At 36.4% G+C, this 22,923-nt stretch overlaps 1 protein-coding gene across 1 annotated transcript in view; it reads left to right on the forward strand.

Moving 5' to 3' along the window:
* Positions 1-22,476, forward strand: part of LOC150101333 (uncharacterized) — a 97,961-nt gene extending 75,485 nt beyond the window's left edge. Inside the window, exon 3 of the mRNA XM_090400105.1 lies at positions 17,230-22,476. Within this exon, the coding sequence (XP_090256231.1) occupies positions 17,230-18,224 (995 nt within the window). The 3' untranslated portion in view covers positions 18,225-22,476. The remainder of the gene's footprint in view (positions 1-17,229) is intronic.
* Positions 22,477-22,923: the final 447 nt, after the last annotated feature.

The following is a 22,923-nucleotide window of genomic DNA, read 5'->3' on the forward strand; positions in this document are numbered from 1 at the left end:
GCCTACTCCCGTATATACGGGAATAAAAAGGCGTTAGCTGATTTTTTAAAAATAAAAAAATGAGCCTGTGTAGCTCAGTGGATGTGGCGTTTGCACACCACCGCGCTTGGCCGCACGAAGGAAGTCTTGGTTTCGAGTCTAGTCGGCGACTAGAGGAAATTTTTCTAAGCCTTTTTTCGACCGGTTCCCGAGTTAGTCGATCTCTGGCACGGGCAAGCAGGTTTTTCCTCCCGGAAACTCGGGTTTTTCGTCCTGTAAACTCATGAAAATCGACCATAGAACCCACATTATTTCAGACATTAAAATATATTGTGTTAGGGTTAGGAACCACGAGATGGCGGCACATTTTTGAGCCGTCTCTCTTCACTGCGTACTGCTTAATTAGTGATAGCCTTGGGCCATCTGTCTCTGATTGGGTACCAGTGGAGATTGAACTGCCCACTCAGTCTCCAAAAGTTAGATAGGGCTAAATGGCCTCGCCTACTCCCGTATATACGGGAATAAAAAGGCGTTAGCTGATTTTTTTTTTTTTTTTTATATGTTACCGCTAAAGTGCAGAAATCAGTTATTCTACAGATTATCTAGGTATTGTGCAGATTAACTAGGCTGATCCGTTAAAGTGCCGAAAATTGTTTCATTTCTCAAATTACCTAGGTAATCTGCAAATTATCTAGATAATCTGCACATTACCTACTAGGCACTCGTTAAAGTGAAAATAAGATCTTTGCTGGAACAACAGCAACGTTTCTGTACGCTTAAATTAACATAATGTTATTTATTTATTTTTCGATATCTAAAGAATCAAGTTAATACAATCAAACAATCAACAAATTAGTTGATAGAATCAATCATCAATCAATTAAAAAACTATAATACAAAGAATCAAATGGTTTAAAATATTATTACAATTAAGGAAATGAATTTGCAAAACATATGACACTGGCGAAACCAAACTAAAAGTGGAAGGAGAGGGGGGGGGGGAAGGAGTAGGGAAAGGAAATGAAAGAAACAAACTTTTGAACTTTAACGATAGGGAAGCCGTTAATGTGCACATTACCTAGGTAAAATGCGGAAAACCCTTGATTCCGCACCTTAACAACGGAGCAAATCAGTTAATCTGCAGATTAGCTAGGAAATGTGCACATTAACGGCTTTCGAGCTTTAGCGGTAACATATACATATCAAAACTCGTTTTATATTATCACTGTCATCTGAGCTAGTTTTCTGTTACCAATAAAAGTTTCGCATATACTTCACACATGAAAAACAGCTTAAACAAGTTCATGTGGGGAGATAGTAACTCGCTTGCAGTGGTGAACAACATCCCTAACAGCCACTATACTGCAGAGGCAATAAAAACAAGTACTTTTATTATGCCAGTGAATAAGGTATGAGGAGTCTGTGTAATACATTTTTCAACAAATAGTGCAATTAGAGACAACTGGGATAAAAACACACTAATTAATGAATCATGTCCCCTCATACAGAAACTATGCTATATAGACTGAAACAAAACCATATGTTGCATGGGCAAACACAGCATCTAACCAAAAACTATTGTTATTAATTAGATATGTGTGAGTTCGATTTCCCAAGGCAGCAATAAAATTTAACCGAACGTGTGAAATTCGTAAAAGTGTTAAAACTAAGTAATATATATATATATATATATATATATATATATATATATATAATGTTATGGCAGTTTCACATATGGAATTCGGTTGAAGAGAGTTAGCATTTCAACTCAATTGTCAGCTATGCTTTTATCTTTCAGTGCGCGATCTTTTGTTATTACCGCACCAATCATATGCACACGTTTTAATAACCTGCCTTTGCTGTCTGTTTCGCGTTAGGCTTAATTACCGTAAAGGGAGAAAAGTCACAAAAGAGAAAAATGTTCCTGGTCCGGGGATTCCCTTATTCAGGTAATATTCACTAATTTCATGTTATCAGTCTGTGGTGTGCCAGTATCGGTAAGTGGTGATATTATTTGATCTATTCTACGTTAAAAAATTTAACCCTGAGATGGATAAGTGGCTGATAAAAAATAAAAATAAAAAATCCCGCGAACAATCAGAAGAAGCAGAAACACACTCAAAAAAAAAAAAAAAAAGGACAGTATTTCATATTTTACCAGAACAGCCCGCATCGTCTTCAGAACCAAACGGTAAGAGGCAAAAAATGTAATATATGCATTTGATTTTTGCAATATTCGCTGTGTATGTTTTGTATTGAATATATATGCAATAAATATTATAATAATATATCTCTCTATTACGATCTTTTTTTCGAGGGGGGCCGTGAAATGTTTTAATTTTTGCAAAGGGGGCTCTGACATCCAGAAGTTTGGGAAGCACTGCTATAATAAACAGAGCTGTTGAAAACTAACGCTAACAGAAAATACCGCATCATCAAATGAGCAGATTCCATAAAAACGTGTCTGGTACCACGCATGTTATTGTAAACTATATCAAAAGTATCGTAAGTCAACAAGGACATCGCAAATGCTGATAGCGCATTCGTCTAAAACTTGCGATGAGTTACGTCAGAACACAAATATGGAGAAAATTAAGTAAGGGCGCTAATATGTTCACAGTAGAAACCTACAGTTTTATTAAAATACAATTGACACTATTTCGCCAAACTTTTATAACTCATTTCATCAGTATCAGAGTTGTTCAAGGTATAGCAAAGTAAAACCTACAGTTACATAAACTTGGGTGTGAATGTGTGTGCGTGCTGCGTGCATATGTAGTATTTGGCGGATTGTCAGGTGCGTTCCTAACTCATGTTAACAGTATTACAACACTACATCACGGTTGTCAACCCTAATCTAAAATCATTCTTCATTTTTGTCACAATGAGAGGAGATTTGTGAATTACTTTGGCAGTTTTCAATCTCTTCTCCCATAGAAGGCAAAAAGGGTAATGCCGCCTTCGTGATGACCGGAATAATCCACACGTAACTCATATTGTACACAAAAAAAAAAAAAAAAAAAAAATCAGTTTCTCTTACTTCAACAAAAAAAGAAACGAAATGAAAACTTCAAACTGAGTTTGGGAAAACTAGAATATATTATTGAAATGCTAATAATAGGTGTGAGATTGATTTCTTTCTCGACAATCAATCACAACCCCCCCCCCCAAAAAAAAAAAACATACTGACGATATTTTGTTAAACAGCTTTGAGCCTTGAAGAGGGCAGTAAAAATACATGTTAATCTTACCTTAGCAAAATTGTTGTATGAGTCACACGGAAGCATAAACCAAAAAATATATCTTGAAAAAACATTTTTTTTTTGCTGAATAAAAATACAGCAAGTGTAATTCAATTGAACAGACTGAGGATTACAAGCATTATATGAAAAACAGTAAATTAAAAAACGTGTGCATGATAAACTGAACGGGCGCTATGGTAACGGTAAGACTATTTATTCACCTTTCTAGAATAGAGATCAGATATTATTGGATATCCCCCCCCCCCTCTTTCCCACCCACCCATACGCACAGACTATTTCCATTTCTCACTTCCAAGACGTCATACGTCATACGTTATTCCCATCACTAAAGGATCCTTTACTTCCAGAGGAGGTATGAATTGTAAATACGAAATGATGCAAATAGGAGCTTCCCCTAATCGAAAGGCCTTTAGCAACAATCGAAATACTTTATTCAAAGTCAATACATTCCAAATTGAAGGCGGCATGCTTAAATATGGACCAATTAGTAACTCAATCGTATTCTTAAAATCGGTGAGCTTTAAACAACGTTAAAGTTTTTCTGTACCAAGTCTTTTAAAAATAAATCTAATTATTTCTAATTTGAATCGAAACTGTTAGAATTCATTAAACAAATCTGAGTTCTTCGAGAACTGAACTTTCGTGAGGGCATTCGTACGGGTGATAAACTTCCTAAATAATCAAGCAAATGAACTAAAATCAATGTTAATAAGTATGCAGAAAGTAACACCTCAGTCGCAATGTAAATCGTGTGCCTTTGTGGTGGAACACTGGTTTGTGTGTGTGTGTGTGTGTGTGTGTGTGTCCTTCGTTCCGATAAGTACAAATTCTCGATCGTATTTTAACCACGATCTTGCCCGAGGTAGTATGCTTTCCATATTTGATTTGTGACCGACAAATATTATAAATCTATGACAGTTTGCTGGTATAAATTTTAATAGGTTTAGATCGCAAACAATTATCATTTTGGATCACAATAAAAATATTTCGTAACTGATTTTCTTAGTATAACTTTGAATTAAGCAATTTTTCTATAAAAATAGAGAAATTGCGAACGTTTTTTATTACGTTTACCAATTATGCAATTCTGTATCCTTTCCGATTTTCATGGACAGTTTCGCATTTAAAGGAAACATGGAATGTATTAGAAATACAGACAAATCGGCCCTTCAGAACACACGCAATTTACAGACAAAAAATACTAGTTGTGGTGGTGGTGGTGGGCGGTAGATGGCGTTGATGGAGATGATTCGTAGTAGAGGTTCGGTGTAGTGGTTGAGACAGTTGTAGGTGTCCTCCCGCGATGAGTCTTCGGACTCCTTGAAGGTGTCAGGAATAATAATAAAAATAAAAACAAAAATCCAGCCATTTTCTTTACGCGTTAGGCATAACGGACTGTGACATGCAACTAAATTGTCTTCTTACAAGATTCATTTTTTTAATCGTCCGCTATATCTATCAGTGCATACTTTCTCAAACCAGTTTGCTTCATTTGCAGAATGTGGCAGATGAAATTCGCTGATTAGAATGAAGTCATTAAAATCGCTGAAGATAAATAAAATCCAATCAGCACAGTATCGCAAAACATATTAACTGCATTTTAATTTGAGCAGTTTTAGTATTAACTGAAATCGATCTCAGAAGTGAAACAGTCCATCCAAAAAACGAGAAGGCAGTTCCTAATATTTTAAAGTGGTCATTTTTGCCGCTGTGTGCTTCCTATTGAGCGAGAATCTTTCGACCACCACAGTTCACACAAAACGGACTCCGGGCAAAGTTCTAGTCGCACACACACACGGTTGTTGGTCCTGCTAGCTAGTTGCCCGGTGACAGAGTGCAGTTACGACTGCAGTATTTCTGAATTAATTTATCACACCCGACACTACGTGTGCAGAAACAATTTCTGGGAAACAGTCGGTTAATTTATTTATGACGTCGGGATGGTAATTTCTAATTTATCTTCTGGCATGGTGTAACATTACGGCCCGCTAGATTATCGTGCTCCATTAATCAACCACAAAACACTTCTGAACCTGCCTCTCTAACAGCTGGCATATTTTACGTTCACTTAGTCACACCAACCCTCGTGGATCCGGAGTGCTCCATGAATTAAAGGGCTCTTCGTTTTCCGATATCTCACCTCCGGATGGTGTCGGAAGAACAAAAAGCTAAACTTGTTTTTTTAGTTGCTTCTGAGTTTGCTTCGCTCATTTCTTTCTTCAGTGAACCATTTCTTCCGAAATGTTTTATTTTGTTCAACCTTTTCTCATGTCTGTCCATCCATCTATCATTTCCATCATTATTTCTGATATACTATTCCTTCGTTAAGTTTTCATGTTTGGTCAGACGTTAAGCATTTCCTTACTGATTTTTTCATTGCACGGAAGTCTTGTTTTGTATCCGCTTTCCATTTTTTACCAATTTAACGTGTATCACATTATCTTCATCTTACATACTATTCGTGCGTCTTTTCATCATTCATATGGATGTCTTTGGCTACGATGATGATGATATGAGAATAGTTTTTATTCTACGACTTTTTTTATTCGGTGTGAGATCACCATTCTGCTTCTCACAGGCCTGAAGCGAGTTGAAAAATGTATTTTATCTAGCCCCCTAGCGTGAGTGCGATCTCAGGATTACATAATCATTAACCAACCCCCCTACTAAGATCCTAGGGGTTAGCAAGTCATGGGTGTGAATGACATAACATATCATATTCATGTTTCTCTCTGTAAACCAAAATGAAAGTCTCCTCTCCGCAAACACGAGTGGTGACAAGACATAACAAACGTGAGGCTTGAAGTCCTTTATATTTCTTCATAGAATTTGTCGAACTAGCGGTTAACCTTGATACGTGAATAGTATTATATTAGGTTGAGTTTAGGGAGTAGACCCTAACTTCTCGGTCACTGTTAAAATACGAGTATAAAACACTGGTGTTAGTTGCTTCGGGAGTAATTCCATTCTCAGCTTTTATATATCATACTAAGCATGCTATAAACATAAGAGTATGCAGTACGAGATACAATTGGTATTAGTGTGTGTCTATGGTGGATATAACTATTTCAAAGACTCAAAATAAATGAAAGACAGCTTGGTGTGCGGAGGCAGGGGAGTATAAAGTACACAATAGAGTGAATATGGGAAACGTGAATCACATGCAAATTAAACAAATACAGTTTTATAGATCTTGCATCATTATCAAAAAGTATTAATCAAATCTGCAGCTGGAAGAAAAATGTGCAAGGTTACACACTTTTCTATTTCATGCCATAGTATTCAAGTTGCCAGGAGTCATTCAATGAAAGTAAATTTAGTGTCCCATGGGTAATCCGATACTTTCCTTCAAAACTTTACGTTATTTTCTATTAATTTTTAAAAGATGTAAAAAACACCAAAAGAACAAGTGGGTTAAGAAAAGTAGAAGAAAACTAAATGAAAAGATAGCAGCTACGGTCCTGGATGTAGTATGGGAATGAGTGAATCGTGATGACCGGATTGCGAGCGAATGTTATGCCGTAGATCGTGATACAGTACAACAAAAGTCAACCACGCTTATTTGCTGCACATATCAGAAAACTAAAACCAAATAAAATATCAAACATCTTAAGATTCATTTTTCATAATTAATCTCTACCATTCCCTTTAAATAAATAAACGAAAATAGTGCACATGGTAAAATAATTCTCACTCTATCTTGCGCTTACACCTGTCTTCACTTGTAATAATTATGCTTCTTGTTACAATAATTGTGTTAGCGGTAATACAAAAAAAATACCATAAGTAAATATTGCAGTTATAATTTTAATGCATAGAAAATACTGCAATGAACGTAGTCAATGTAGACTTTCTTCTACAGCAGACAGGAGGAGGGAATCGTATTCTAAGGGCTGTTTAGCTTTCAATCTTCCCCACATTAAGCGAAACTTATAAAAAAAGAATCCCTTGGATCTATAAAACGTTATCGATCTTTATCACCGAGCATATTGGCTTCAATTGCATTGTACTGTTTCAATTAGTATGACTATGGACCATGGTCATAAATGCAGTATATTTCTTTTACTATTTCTGTTCCTATTTTCTTTCATATTCTTATTATCCTAATAATAAAAATCCGTGGGACTTCCAGGTCTTTTAAGGACCACGACCTACTGAGATTGGCTTTCCTAACCATAATTTTAGGATAAGTCTTATTTCTAAGTAGATGTGTTTTGCTGGCTGATTTGCCTGTTATGCAGGATGAAAAACTCGACTTTCCAGAAGGGAAACCCCACCATAGCCATATGATACTAGCTAACTCAACTTAAACTGAAATGCCTTGATAAAAATTCTTGACATCCTAAACGGGATTCGAACCCAGAGCTAAGGCTTCATCAAAACCAACTGTTCTACGGAAGCCTTTTTTTTAAATCCTCAGAGGCTTTATTGTTATCATTTGGATAATATTTGCATTGTATTATTTTCTATTAACCGCTTGCATTGAATTTCTCTCTTCTCTATATTCTTTATATCACGAAATCTAAATTATTTAAAGAAAAGTTGGCCGCCTTTCTTATAACTGGGAAAACATTCACTGTTTAAATTTTTTATAGAAATTATTTCAATAGGTATAATTTTAAACCTGTCTTTATATATACTTTTTTATACTGTCTTTTATTAGTGCTTTTAAGGTTTCTGTCTGACGAGTACTTCAAACTGTTGGTTCTCATCAAAGGCCAAATAGAAACCTTGAGGACAAGAACCCTCATTTCAATAATACAGTATAATTCTCATTTTGGAAAGTTGCATTATTTTGCATAAGTGGACTTTCCGTTGAAAACCTCCATAGCTCAGTACGTTTCGAAAGACCTGGGTGCGAATCCCGTCGCACCCAGGATTTTTTTTCAGCGGGACTTTTCAAATGAAGGTGAGTTAGCCGGTCTCATACGGTAATGGCAGGGTTTTTCGTCCAACAAAACACACGATTTACAGAGACAGGAGAACACAGAAATAAGTATTAACGATCCTATTCTTTCGCATGTAGATTCGAAAGCCACCTGAAAACAGGAGGACTTTCCGTGAGTACAGGAATTATAATAGTTTAAGAAGCTTTTCATTTCGAAGCTTTCAATTAAGTTCCCAATATTTGGCCTTAAAATAGTTGTTAATATCCTTTTATTCAATATTACTAATTCAGCGTTGGTTTACCGAGGAAACTCATGATAAAAGTCGCTAAATAGTCTACTGAAATAAGTGTTTATCCTTTGTTCAATTTTAACACATTACATTTTATTTATTCTGTCTGCTTCGCGAAACGCGCGCACGTACACACCCACCCACGTCTTTCATCATACGAAGATACATGACTTTTTATACCCAAAACTCGAGTTTTTAGCCTTCTCGAAACACAGTCCAAGTGGCCAGAGAACAAGCTCGAGTATGCCTGCGTCATAGCCATACTTGCTTTGACGTCATTACAAATAACAACTAAATAAATAGCCTTATCAGCAAGTAAGCCGACCAACGTTTGCGCTAATACACACAAGTTTCTGAAAGTGACAGTACCGTGATAGCATAAGAAGTTTACTCAAATTTTTGCCAAGAGTTGTATTCGCATTGTACTACTTGACTTTTCGTCTTTTATTATTTACTATGTTTAGAGTTTTAAGTACATTTTCTGGAAGAATTAAAACGGTTTCTATGTGTTTGGTTTACATTAATCATTCTCGGTACTAAATATGTATGCATCATTTTTGATGTACAGTATACATCCACTGTACACAGTCATCACCAGTCTGAAAACTCTGGTGATGACTGTGCCTTGATGAACGAAGTGAGAAGGCGATGAGTTTACCCCCCCCCCACGAATGTTTAACTATAAATTAACTATAAAACTGTACGTCTTTTATAAGAAATTTATCACTATTTAGCATATGAACAACAAATCATTTTAAATAATATTTAAACATCATACAGAGTATTTACATATATACAATAAAGTATACTATTACGTTTTCTGTTCTGTACAAAATGTAGAATGCAGTGATTTTTTTTAAATATAAATGTACATAATTTTTTTTCTCAATATCAATATCATAGCTTATTATTATACAATCTATTTACATATACGCTTTTTTATTTTTAATATCAGTATCTTCTTTAATGTTATATACACTTTAATGACTGTTTTGTTACATAATCTGCAGTCTTTGATCATGAGGATTACGTGTAGATGAGTGAGGCGATTTAATCCCACCTACTTCAAAGCTTGGGTTAGCTTTTATGAAGAGAGCGGGAATAATAATAATAATAATAATATTAGTATATTGAGTTGCTCAAAATTTGGGAAACACTTATATTAAGATGTACAGTTCAATGACAGTCTGCCTATGAATTGAAGTTGAAGAGGAGCTCCCTAAGTTTCTAGTGCCTCACTTTTTTTCAGTTAAAACTGTCTAAATATATAACGCATATTCAAATTTCTACGTGTGGTGCTATATGCTGTATACCAGTATAAATCTACACAACAAATTGTGAATATGACTGGTCTTATTATTGTTATAATATCACTTTTTATGCATTACTCTTATCTGCATGTATTTAGCGTTAAAATATATTCACTTCAGTCAATGAAATTCTTAGTACCGCTGGTTTGCCGGTAGTAGCCCAATGAATAGCAACTCCGCTTTGCTACCTGCAGTCTGTAGCTGAAATCCCACTGTAATAACAAGAATACTTGTGTATGCCTTAGGTGGTTACATGAATTTCTTTGCACGTGAGACCACGTTAAAGGGAATACGAGAAGAATGAGGTGGCTTGAAAGGGCGTTCGATGTTCGGTCTCCGGAGTTGGGCATCCAGATAATCTAACCTGTAGTCCTCCCACCGTACTAACACATAAGTATTACAGCGTTTTATGAGTGGGATTGCTACAGAAATGTTATTTGGGAAAATTAAGCAAACGAAAGGGGACACAACATAAAATTGAGAAACTATTATAATATAACATTCTCTCGAACAGTCTATGGCTTCATAGTACAGCTGTGAAGAGGTATATTGGGCACGGGAAGAAACGCGCTATTCGGGTTTACCTTCAATATTTTTGATACTTTTTGTTGTTATTGTTGCAATTATTATTATTATTATTATTATTATTATTGGCAAGCCTCCCAAAACCATTTCCCTCTGAAGAGGAAAAAAACAATTTTGAAAAACCTTAAAAATATAAGACAAGGATTTTATGTTTGAATTATTGTTAGAATGACTAATTTGAAAAAAAAAATGAAGAGTGAAACAAACTCTGAGGATAGAGTATCTATTGCGCTGTTCCCCCTTCACAAGGCTCACGTTCATGGCCATGAGTAATAATTTCATACGATAAAGACATGGCTCTAACTAACTAACGAATAAGCGATTAATTTCTTTTATAAGAGCTTGTTTGTCTACAACCCCCCACCCCCCAATGATAAACGGTCAGTGATTCCGAATAAAAAACTGAGAAGCGTAACCTATTCAGGAATTAAATTCTTAACTTTTTTGTGAATTGTGCAGCATAAGGCTACACTTGTTAACCATCTTAAATATGCTTCCTCAACCACCTCGTATCTCTTTTATCCTAATTATTCAATCTATCTCAGTTGCTCTAATTACTCACTCTATCTCACTTGCCCTAATTACGTATTTCCTCTAATTACTTTATATGAATCGCGCTTTTCATTGGCTATGATCAGGCAATTCATCTGATTTCCAGCTTTGCCAGTGAAGATAATTAACTGTCAAAATTTATCATCACAACCTAACTACTCTGTCAGAGAAAGAGAGAGAGAGAGATGGGGATATTTCGTTTACGATTGGTATGAACAAGATCAGCTCCATGAAAAAACAGTAGGCAGTATTATCCATTTGTTAATTTTTCATCTAAAGGCATTTATAAGTCCTCTTTTCGTTTTAAAGGATTCATGATGGCGGTAGGAAGGAAGAATCTCTTGAACCGAAAATCCTAGACTTCTTATTATTCACGTAGGTAACTTTTCTGACTCATCTTTCACAGAGATATAGTCAGCTGCCCTGAGGCAGAATCACCGAGTTGCGAACATAAGTTGATACCAAGCTGACACCTCGCGCCTTGATAGTCTTCGTTGTGATCATAAAGTTACCCGGAATTCGATTTAAAGATATAATTTACATAAGTCTGTATACCTCGATATCCTATATAAGACGGTGCAGTGCACAGTTGCCCTTAAGGTCATGAGCTACTGAATAATGTCTATAGAGAGCGTGTCATAGCCAGTCAGTGTCTTTTTTTGGGTAATTAAAAAAAAATTATGAAAGTGGTTTCTTCACATATATTTGAAAGGCTCATATAAAGGTTCTTCGCATTCTAGATGGGAATCGAGTCTGGCATCCAACTAAATAATATGCGGGATTTGATGCTCTTATGTTTCTTTGAATTGGGGACAAAGCAAAAGAGCAATGAGCCTAGTGTGTTATGTTTGTTTATTGCGTGTTTTTTCTGGATAGTTTGGATGCTTTGCGGGATTGAAAAATCGTAATTTCCGTGAGTTAAAAACCGTGGCACAGTCTTATGGGAACACGTAACTCTTCTACTGTTGAAAAGGTTGGGTCATTCCCGCCAACGGCATCATTTACTGGTGGGCTACGTAGGCGTTTCATTCTGACAGCACTATGAGAATGTTCAGTCTAAAATATTGACTTTTAATTTTTATTCCCCCCCCCCCCCGCCGCTTCAGAAATCCTCTTACCTCATATGAAGAAATTCAGCCGCTGTCTAGATTACCGTACGAACTTCACAAATCAAGTTTGATTTGCTTTCCTCACATCTTGGTTCGCCACCGCCATGTTCTAAATATTAAGCTCCCTTTCTTTTTCGCCTTTCCTGATCCAACTGTTAAAGAGACAGAAATACTTGCTATTCTCAATTCTCTACTAATATGGCAGAACGTTTCACTCAATTAACGAAACACTAGCAGCTTATCTCCAGGTATTTTTCTGATAGTCCCCTCTGTCTTTACTTCTCAAATAACCCCACTAAGCATTGTGGATGTTATCTCTTCTGTGGCAACTTGGATAGAGACACTAATCATTTAGTGTTTTTGAATGAGGTCTTTCGCAAAATTATTTTCATGGCCATTTGTTGATTGGAATTATAAAAATAAATAAAATAAGATATCCCTCCGCAATTTTATCTTAGCTACTTAAACCTTCCTAAGCTGAAAATTGCATACCTCAATTATTCCCCATCTATTCGCTAATTAGAAAATAAATAATTCCATTTCTGTAAGGAATGTACACTTAATTACATTAAGGAATGGAATTCTTTATTCCTCATTTTATTTGAATATTTTGCAATTTGTTTAAACGTTATTTTTCCAACGAAGTGGTTGCACCTCTTCTTACTTGGCAATAAAGTATATTCCGCTAGACATGGATCCACATTATCAACTACGTTTATGTGTCTGTGGTTAAATTCTCAGTATTTACACAAGTATTGTGAAAGCAATCAAAATTGACTTTGAAAATTTACTTAAAACAGAATCCTTGCCCGTGGTCAGATGAGTCTTCAGGTTCCTATTTCATCATTCACAATTTCTGTATCTGATTTTCTCCATTTTTGCATCGAAATGCCGCTTTTTCATATAATATCGCCATCGACAATCTCAACAGCTCTTCTAACATAAGAACATCATACTCAACATCAAACTAGGAGATCAGAAAATCAGAAATTCTCAAAGTATTCTCAAAAATGTGATTTTCATGATCATTTTCTATCTTAATATCCTGTGTCTTCGAGATTAAATGCTTTTAGACAGCCAAATCCAATGAAGTAATTATTTGTCTTGTTACCGAGCTACTGCTCTTCTATGAAGCCACTTCATACAATTCACTGTATTCACGGGGTGAATTGTTTTAGCATGTCATTCACATACGAAATAAATACTAAAACTTGGGAGAATCTTTCTTGTTGACATTTCAAAAATATATTGATAAATCTTGTCTACGTTCATTTCGTATAATCCTTATTATGTGTTCTACAATACCATGAAAACAATTGCAAGAAAGAGGTGATGCTAGTCCAAAATAAAAAGACCGTAAAATCACGCTATATCCTCAATTACCCGAACTGTACATCGCTGATGATGAGTAGCATTCATAACAGTTTGCGTTTAAGTCTCCATTATTGAGAGTTCAAATGGAAGTTCTCTTGACACTGTTACCAGTCATAGTCTGAGCATGTCATGTCTGTTTAATGATGCTGCACGAATGCCATAAAAAATGTCTGTTTAGGGAACCTATGAAGTTACGGCATGTATTACCATGATGCCGCGTATTAATTTCACCGAAAATGGAATTTATATTCTGATTTCCCTATATGGGTATACTTTTCTACTCAATATGTAACTTTTTCAAGCACTTCGGACTTCCAATAAGAAGGATGGTCTGGGCTTGCCTCCTAAGTCTCAGATTTTGTTTATTTGAAGCCATCTGAATACCTCTTTAGGTTCAATTCTTTAACTTTACATTTCAGATAATAGCCAGATAAATGTCCATAATTTCGGCATATCAGTGCTTTATTGGAATACATAATGTAGTCTGTACGTATAAACCGTTCAGGTATAAATCTAATTTTGATGAACAGTAATTTCTGAAGCATTCACATGATTCTTGGATTACGGAGTAGTAATATGCATTCGATAAATATAGCACTAACCATTGGTCCATATAAGATATAATCACAGATAAGGACTGTTTTGCAGATATAGTTTGAAATTAGCCTAATAATTATGCTATATCTGCAATTAACAACACTCCACTTTACTAAATCAGGTAATCAAAGCTGAGATGATTACTGAATCAGCAGAACAGTCAGAACTGGTGATAGGAATTGAAATAATTATGACTGACCTAAGAGAAAGTATCGCCATGTACACAAGATCTTCGATTAAATGCTTCACCTAGTAACGAAGAAAAGCAAGAGCTAAATTGTTCCACGAGAGGATTATGAAACGAGCTTCTAGGTTTGTAATTAAATAATAGTCAATATGAATAAATGTTTTGGAAAAAAATTGCACGTACATGAGGGAGAGAGACTACAGACTAACTTAGCAGAGCACTTTTAGTAACACTAAAAGTGCTAAGTTCAGAGAAGTTGAGCTTGCTGTCGATATAAAGTGAAATGTATCACGTCTAGAATTTTAAATTACGACAATACTCGTCCAACACAGACTGGTTGCTCACTCATTTCCAACAAGCAACATTGTACGTGCAATAATAGTAAGGTGAATAAACCGCATAAAGAACTTTGGCCGGGGTACAGTTTGATAAATTATGACTCAAGATAAACCTTACGCTTCTTAGCGTGAGGCGAGACAAATAAACATTAGTATAGTCCAGAGTTTCGTTATTCAGAGATAATAGTATTTCTGAAGAAGGAAATGGAAGTGTAATTCTGTGATTTATTCGCTTTTCTACTGTTTCTTGTAACTACATTTTATTATTTTTATTGAGAGATCTCCAGGGAGTCAGGGACTCATTGAGGGAGGCCACATCCTACACGCACCAGCTATCACACGTATTCTTGAATTCATTCACACGGCTTGCACTCGCAGCATACAACGGCAATCCATTCCAATCACGCACCACTCTATGAGAGAAAAAGCTAACTCTCACCCCTTCTTAGAACAATACCATTTATTCTCAGTTTCCAGGATGTTTTCTTGTCTTTTAACAACATTAAATAAAATGCAATAACAAATCGCACGGTAGTGATGCATAATAAGCCTCATAATAACTGGAAAGTGGAATATATACTATATATACGAATTAAGTGGGAATCCGTATTAAGGCACTACATGAAATCTTTTGCCTTTGTTCAAATGCACACTTTGCAGACACACGTCATCAGCTTTTATTTTCAGAGGATTAAATGCATATTTGTAATAATTGTGATGATCATTTTGCTCATACAACTCTCTACCTAAAAGACAAAACACTCGCTCACATAACATACAGTATTTATTTCATGGACTAGATTATCATCCGAACTGATAATTATATAAAACGGTTACAGTGTGTGTGTGTGTGTGTCGAAAGAAAAGGTTTCGAAAATGTATTTCATGAACGTTAGCTAGGTCAGGCATAAATAGACAGATGCTTGAAAGAAGCACACAAAGAGAGAGGACCAGCGCTGTCGAAAATGATCTCGACCAAAAGTTTGTAGATATTCTGGTGGGTGTTCCGAGACACTTATCTTTACTCTTCAGTCTTTCAGGTTACTTTATTAAGTGATGCTGTTAACCAGTGGAATAGGACGATTAAAGTAAATGATATATGGACGGTAGCGCCCTCTCCAGGTATCTGGAGACATTTTATGCGGTGGATACACGGAGCTTAATTTCTTTCGTGGCCAAATTACCCCACCTATCAGCGAAGCCTACTTCTCTGAAGACTAAGTGCTTTAAAAACCTGTCCGCTGTCTGCAGCGACAACTCAGCGACCCGTTGCCGACAAGCTTGAGGTGGTTATCGTACAGGCTCGTGAGTCAGAGTACAAATGACGGAACCGTTGAGAGATAAGCACCGCACTGCTCTCATTAACACTTGTGGTAGAGACGAGCCTTTTAATCGGCCGGCCCAAGCCTCCTACCACGAGTGACATGTATTTAATTAACTTTTATGGAGATTGTATCTTCTTTCGTTCTGATGCCACAAGCTACGTTTCTATCAGGGGCCGGGGAGAGAGAGAGAGAGAGAGCGGTGCGTGTGTGTGTGTGGAGGGGGGGACTGAATGGTGGGGAGAAGAAGAGCTGTCCGCTGTAAAACAAAATGTCGCCCTTTGTCAGCCGCTTCTGGAGACAGTAGCTGGGTCTGTCCCTATGTAATAGCGGAAACCTCCGTCATGTCGTGCATCTCGGGCGCGCCGTTACGGTGACATTAAATGGCACGAGCCACAACTGCAGAACGAATTATAATGAATTTTCATTTTCACCCAGCGGACGACTATTTTCGCTAAATTTTTCTAATTAGTACTGAGCAGATAATAGGAAGCATGGGTAGGCAGTGCTGTTACCGATTTTCTATGCGACTTACCTATTAGAAGACTAATGAGAAATTAAACTAAATTGCCGAGAGGAGATGGCGCCATCTAGCGTAGGAATTGAGTAAGCAATTTGGAGCTATTTAGGAAAAATACTCATTTAATCAGAGCAGGAGTTTCTGCATTTGTTTTAAAGAACATGAAGACTCATTTTAATCAATTTAAAAAGCCTACAGTTTTGTTTTCTTCTAGAATAAGTTATTGATTTGGATTTAATGCTCTATGTTGAGATACTAAGAATTATTTAGTACTTTCGGCACTGTTTAAATGAAGTACCATTCTGATTTTGATTCTGAGATACATTTAAATCAAATAAATTTATTTTTAGAAAAGTTTATTATTTTTACAAGACTTCCATGGACCAAAGCACCTTTATTAAGGTCCTTTGGTCAGCAATGCCAAAATAATTTACAGCAAACCCAAAGTCCCTCCGTAGCGCAGTCGTCCTTACGATAAGTGGTATTAAAATTTGGGTTCGTCTATGATACAAGGTTTATTTGTAAGCTCGTTTCAATGAATGTGAGTTAGGATCTCATACGCAGAAGGCAGCATTTATCCTCAAGAAAATCGGACAGACTATATGCATACGTCCTGGCCATAGTTTACCTAACGTTAACTAAATCTAGGACATTTTATCTGATTGAAACGGATATGATTCAGAGCATTATACCTACTTGACATTATACTGAGCTATTAATTCGTAATCTGCTTAGCGTTGTCCATTAGATATTAATTTTCAGAGCTGATAATCCTTTTATCACTCGAAGGGCAGAGAGGAATATATACAATACAATACAATTCAATACAAATCTGTGTTCGTGTCAATATTTTTAAATATTTTGATTGTTTAAATACTTGCTAGTGTCATACATTTTTTTTTCTTTCTCCCGCAGCTTTCAGTGCTCTTTCTGTGGACACCTTCACCAATGCCAGTCTCTCTACGACTCCATCCATACCCGGCCAACTTTCACAACCAGAAAATCTGCAGCTGCCGCACCTCAGGACGCATCTCGCATCCATCATTTCAGATCCGCCACCTGTTCTGTCGACTTCTCCACCAGAGCAGTCGCCTCTTTCACCCATGGAGGAACCGTCTCCATCGCTCTCGGACTCTTTAGCGACTTCCGATTTTGCAACGACCGAAATGGTAACTCTGAGTCGGCATTCTCCTCCAACGTCCGAGGACGACGAGGACAGTATGGACAGAAGCATCGACGATAGGACAGTGTCGAGCAATGAGCACGCAGGTGAAAGAACTCTGGAGTTGCCGAAAATCAAATTAGAGCAAATCGAAACGAAGACGAAGCCGTCCGCGATTCTCCAGAGTTCAGCCTGCGAAGGAGAAAAAATCGGAGAAGGTTGCGTGGAAGTTCCACAGAAGAAACGCAAGAGGCGCGTGCTTTTTTCAAAGGCGCAAACCTTTGAACTCGAGAGAAGGTTTCGACAGCAAAGGTATTTATCCGCACCGGAACGCGAACATTTGGCGAGTATCATCCAGCTGACTCCTACGCAGGTGAAGATTTGGTTTCAAAATCACCGCTACAAGACGAAACGAGCCCGACAAGAAAAAGGACTGGATATAAATCCGCTGCCGTCTCCGAGACGAGTGGCGGTACCGGTGTTAGTGAGAGATGGGAAGCCGTGTCAACCATCGGTCAACGGAGGACTCATGAAGTCGCAAGACCCCGTAGTTTCGGCAGTCAATATGGCGTCCACAGATTTGCCGCCCATCGCATCCATGACATCCAGTTTATCGGCCAGTGCGGGCATCGTAGGGGGAATCAACACGTGCATGACAAGCTCGTGCATCGGCTCCTTCAACATGAACATGAGCGTGATGCCGCCGACTTACACCCATCCCCTGATTCATCAACATCGGTGGTGGTGATTGAAGAAAACCGTGAAGGTACATTGAAAACATCCATTCGAGGCGGGAAGTCACGTGATGAGATAAGCGCGAGTGTGGACGGGACAAACAAACTGAAGAAACATAAAAGAAAATATAATAATAACAGCTTTCGACTGCTCGGTTTTGACACTCCGAGTGGTCTGCCTACACAATACATTCGAAAAACGACGTCACAGAAAGACAAGGAGAAAGGGATGCGTACTTTACTTATTACCCGTACGTCTCCCACCATTCCTAGGCATTTTACTAAAATGTTGATTTCAACTATTCTGTAAATTACATTCCACAAAAATCTGTATTATTTAATTTTCCTGTTGAATATCAAAGCTTCTCATAATCGCATAATTCATATAATGAAAAAAAAAAAAAGAACAAAACAAAACGGGGGTCTTTTCAAAAGTAATGAACATCTCGCATGTATGAGTGTTGGATGACGTGATAGATCCAGCCTTTACATAATTTGTAAGCCAGATTCTTAGTAGAAACGTCGTGTGCTGGCTTTCGGTTCTGGTGTTCTTGTTGCGTGAAAAAAAGACTTCAAAATGGAAAAATAATCGAAGTCAGGTTGGATATCTCGCAAGTTTGAGCGAAGTCACATGTTTCACCTGAAGTATTTGATCTTATGGAAAACAGTATTGATGGTACGTGCTTTCTCTCCCCCCCGTCCACAAAGGGGAGAGTGAGGAAGTACTTGCCACGAGCTCTCCAGAGTTCAATGTGTTCCCTAAATTGAAAGAACTACTCAGTGGGAAATGATTCAGTACATTGTAAACCAGTTTTGAGGTTTCTCCTGAACTGACAGCAGAAACCTCAAAAAAAAAAAAAAAAAACGTTTTGTGCAAAACTTTTGAAATGACCCTAGTAAATGAAACCTGACTACAAAGCAGCATTTAACTGCCCTAAATGGATGAAAGAAATATAGATCAGAAAGTTTTTTTTTTCTCTACGAGAAGGTTAAACAGCAGCGTATCATATTTAAGACCCACACGGTATTAACTACATTTTTTTTCTTACAATGTTATCAGGTGCTGGAAATCAAGATTTATTTATCAGTCATGTCAAAACTTCGTTGATTAGGGGAGGAAAATCCTTTACAAGTAAAACTGCCCTTAGAGATAAAACAGAATAATGCTTGCACTGTCAGTCTCCAAACAAGTATAGCATGCACATACAAACATGAACAATTGCATTTATACAGAAAACCTTAGCATTTGCTCAAACTTCACTCTGCATCTTGTCTGAGCAAACAATTCACTTATTTTGTTCGGATATTCCTTTATATTTTTCAAATATTCATACTCTCAAAGATGTACATTGAGATGGACATCTACTGTGCATTCATTCCAGCCTAATAATGTTAAGCGTCATTTGAATATTCTTTCATCTGTTGCATTAGACAAGAGACAAAAATATATCCAATAGATTTACTTCAAAATTGGTTATTATTCACTCTATTAATTCTACAGGAATGTGAAAACACTTTTTTTGCATTAGAAAACCTTTCGCTAAAGAAATAATGTTGATTGTATTGTAATGAGGGTTTTACTCAGCGAGATTCCACACCTAATAATGTTGATATTTTTAACGAATTCTTTACTAAATCACAATTAAAGAATTCTTCTGCAACATCCCTTTCTTTGTAATCGTTGACGTCTTAAGGAAAGATCATGATAATCACCGTTCAAGGAAGCAAGTACGTTTGTAAAAGAGGCTCGAATCAGAGAAATGTCCTTCATAGAAGTAGGTCGTCGCGTTTGAACTAGTCTGTGGTGCCTTATATTGTCCACACGGATGAGCAGAACAGTGAGAATCTGTGGTCGTGATTTTCCCCTATATACAGAGATATTTATTCACCTTTAGGGAACGCAGCTAAACTGTAACGTGTGTGCCGAAAATGTATCAAGATCTTAAAAAAAAAAAAAAAAAGACTATTACAGCTAAGAATTATAGAAAAGAAACTAGATTTGAAAAGATCCATAAAGGGTGCTTAACTAAAACTAATGCTAAAATATGCATTTCGTCCGAAAATGACCAAGCTAGTATGCAAACGTGACAGTGAAATCATTCCTAGTTTAGCTGCGTTTTCTACAAACTCAGAGTAGCCTAAATTTCTTTTCTTATCATTATGGTAGCCCAGTGCTACAAATTAGAAGGTGCATTTTTTAACATAGATGTCAAATATTATTACAGCTTAACAGCTTGTGTGAAAAATTCCAATATTTAGATAGCAAAGTCACAGCCCCGTAGACAGTCGTGTAGACAAAGATAGGTTGGAAAAAATGGGCAGCTCTTTAGAATGTGTTGTACATTTTGTTGTGAATATTCCAAACTAGCTCTGCAGATATCTGATAATCGACGGAGTCACGTAGATGTGTATCGCAGTTATGATGTTTGAATAAGTATTTTAATGCATTTACTTCGTGTTTCCAATATGTCACAAGACGTCAGCCATTGTTTTTTCATAGGTCGCTCTAAAGAATATTTCATGTCACACTTCTTGTTGAATCAGGTGTATAAAGTTGGTTGACCATCTTTCACCGTGTGCTATTTCAGTACTGTTACAAAGCATCGAACAAACAGGACTGAGACCAGAGGGTGAGACCTAATATGATAAGAAGAAATCGATTCAACGCATGAATAGTTCGTTTTACCTTTTTAAAACTTTACAGAAGGATTTGGATTTAGACTGCTAGGAATCATCACCCTATAAACAGAGTGTGTTGGATTTTGGCGATAATACATTTTTTTAAAAAATTAATCAACACCCTTCGTTCATTTGTCAATCAAAACGAGACATATACTTGACAGGGCGCATCATCAACGATTTCTGTGTTCTGAGGTTGGTTAGAGCTACGCTAATGCATTTAAAACATTGCAAACACACACATGATTCCTTTCTTCCTACAACCCTGTGAGCAATAATAACAATAATAAGATGAAAACGACTGTCTAAATATTCATATTGATTGATGTTCTATAACCGATACAGACAGCAAATTCTATTGGGTTACCTAATAAGTCATTATCAGTCGGTGAAACGATCTATTCACTAATTCGTTATTTCACTAATTAATTATTCACTGAATCATTTAGTGCGAGCGGAGTGATCATCTTTGACTTCATACGTTTGGCATCACGTTGTCAGCCAGTTGGGGGATGTTGTCATGTTAGCATTTCTCTAGTCGTTGGTTGGTTTTGTGTTCGTATCCTTTATTTTGTAGTTTTTATTATAAGAGTAGCTTTTCTCTCTTTTGTAGAATTCTAGACTCATTTTTTTTTCTTGTCTTGTTTTAATACTAGTCGCTGGTTCAGCGAAATAAAAAAAAAAAAAAGAAGCTTTTATTTTGATGTTGAAGCATGCCATGACAAAAATACCTTAGGTAGGTATTGGTAGATAGTTCTTAGCAGGGAACTGAAACTAAAGTATCACACGGGCATGCCCGAAAATGGGTGGGGGGGAGGGGAGGGAGGGAAATGACAACAGTATTATTCGACTGTTAAAATGAGAAGCACAGAGCATAGTAAGAAGAGCTAAAACTGAATTAATTAATTAGTACGAAAAGTAATTAGTCAGAGCACCGCTAAGGCTAACCAATTTAAAAATGTCTGCACGCTCATATACAGTAAAAAACAAAAACTAAAGGTGTACCAGTTTTATCATTAAGAATGAGAAGGCGGTTTTGACAGAATATTTCTACTGTAAGGGTTTATTCAGTTTACAGTTTTGAAAATAAAGCGTTTGTGTTTGTTACGAGGAATGTAAGTTCAGTGGCATTCCAGCATTTTTCTTATGTTGTAAGACTTGATTTAAAATAAAACTAATATGAAGTAATGAAATGCTGTATTCTGTTGTTTCTCATTTCTTAAGACCATGTAAACTGCGAATAGTTACAACTACGTTTTGGCAAAAAAAAAAAAAAAAATGTATATTTATAGAACAGCTTCCTGCTGTCTAAATTAAAAGCGCTGCCATAAAATTAACTATCCTATATATAAATATATATAATCAGGTTTAAGTAATTGGACTTAAAAGTAATCCTCAATTGACCTATATGTGATTCATAACACAGTGGCTGCCACGATGTTCGTTGGTAACTATTCTTAGTAACGACCCATGTGATACTGTTATGTAAATAGCACTACCGAAACCTAATTGTGGAGGCTTAATTGTATATTATTTGTTTTGCACTTTAAAGTAGTGTTACAGAAATAAAGGTTGTCGCAAAATCTCCATGTGTTTTGAATTATTCCTTACTTGGACAACATACACGAAAACAATACATATATCTGCTATTACGATGAAAGCACACACGCATATCATAGTAAATAAACTAAGCAAATGACAGGATTATAAAGGCTAACCTCTTGAAAAAAAATATGGTATTATAAGTCTTTCTTTAAACAGGATATCAGAAAACACATAAATAACAATTGCCTTAGAAAACTGTGATAGCTGCATATTTTATTTTGACATTAATTAAATAGCATAGAATATGTATCTATAATCATTTTTCACAGATTTTCAGATCCCCAGCTATCACACAGATTATCATGCACAAAAAAATAATAAGATAATAATACACAAAAATTATGTACCCTTCTCAGAACCATAAAATTTTAAGAAAAGCAAATCTTAAGAAAATTTTAAGAAAAAGCACATATTGGAATTATAATATAA

The sequence above is a fragment of the Typopeltis vanoorti genome, chromosome 11 (assembly GCF_054136105.1).
Source record: "Typopeltis vanoorti isolate ZY-2024b chromosome 11, IOZ_Tvanoo_1.0, whole genome shotgun sequence".
Taxonomy (NCBI): Eukaryota; Metazoa; Arthropoda; class Arachnida; order Uropygi; family Thelyphonidae; genus Typopeltis; species Typopeltis vanoorti.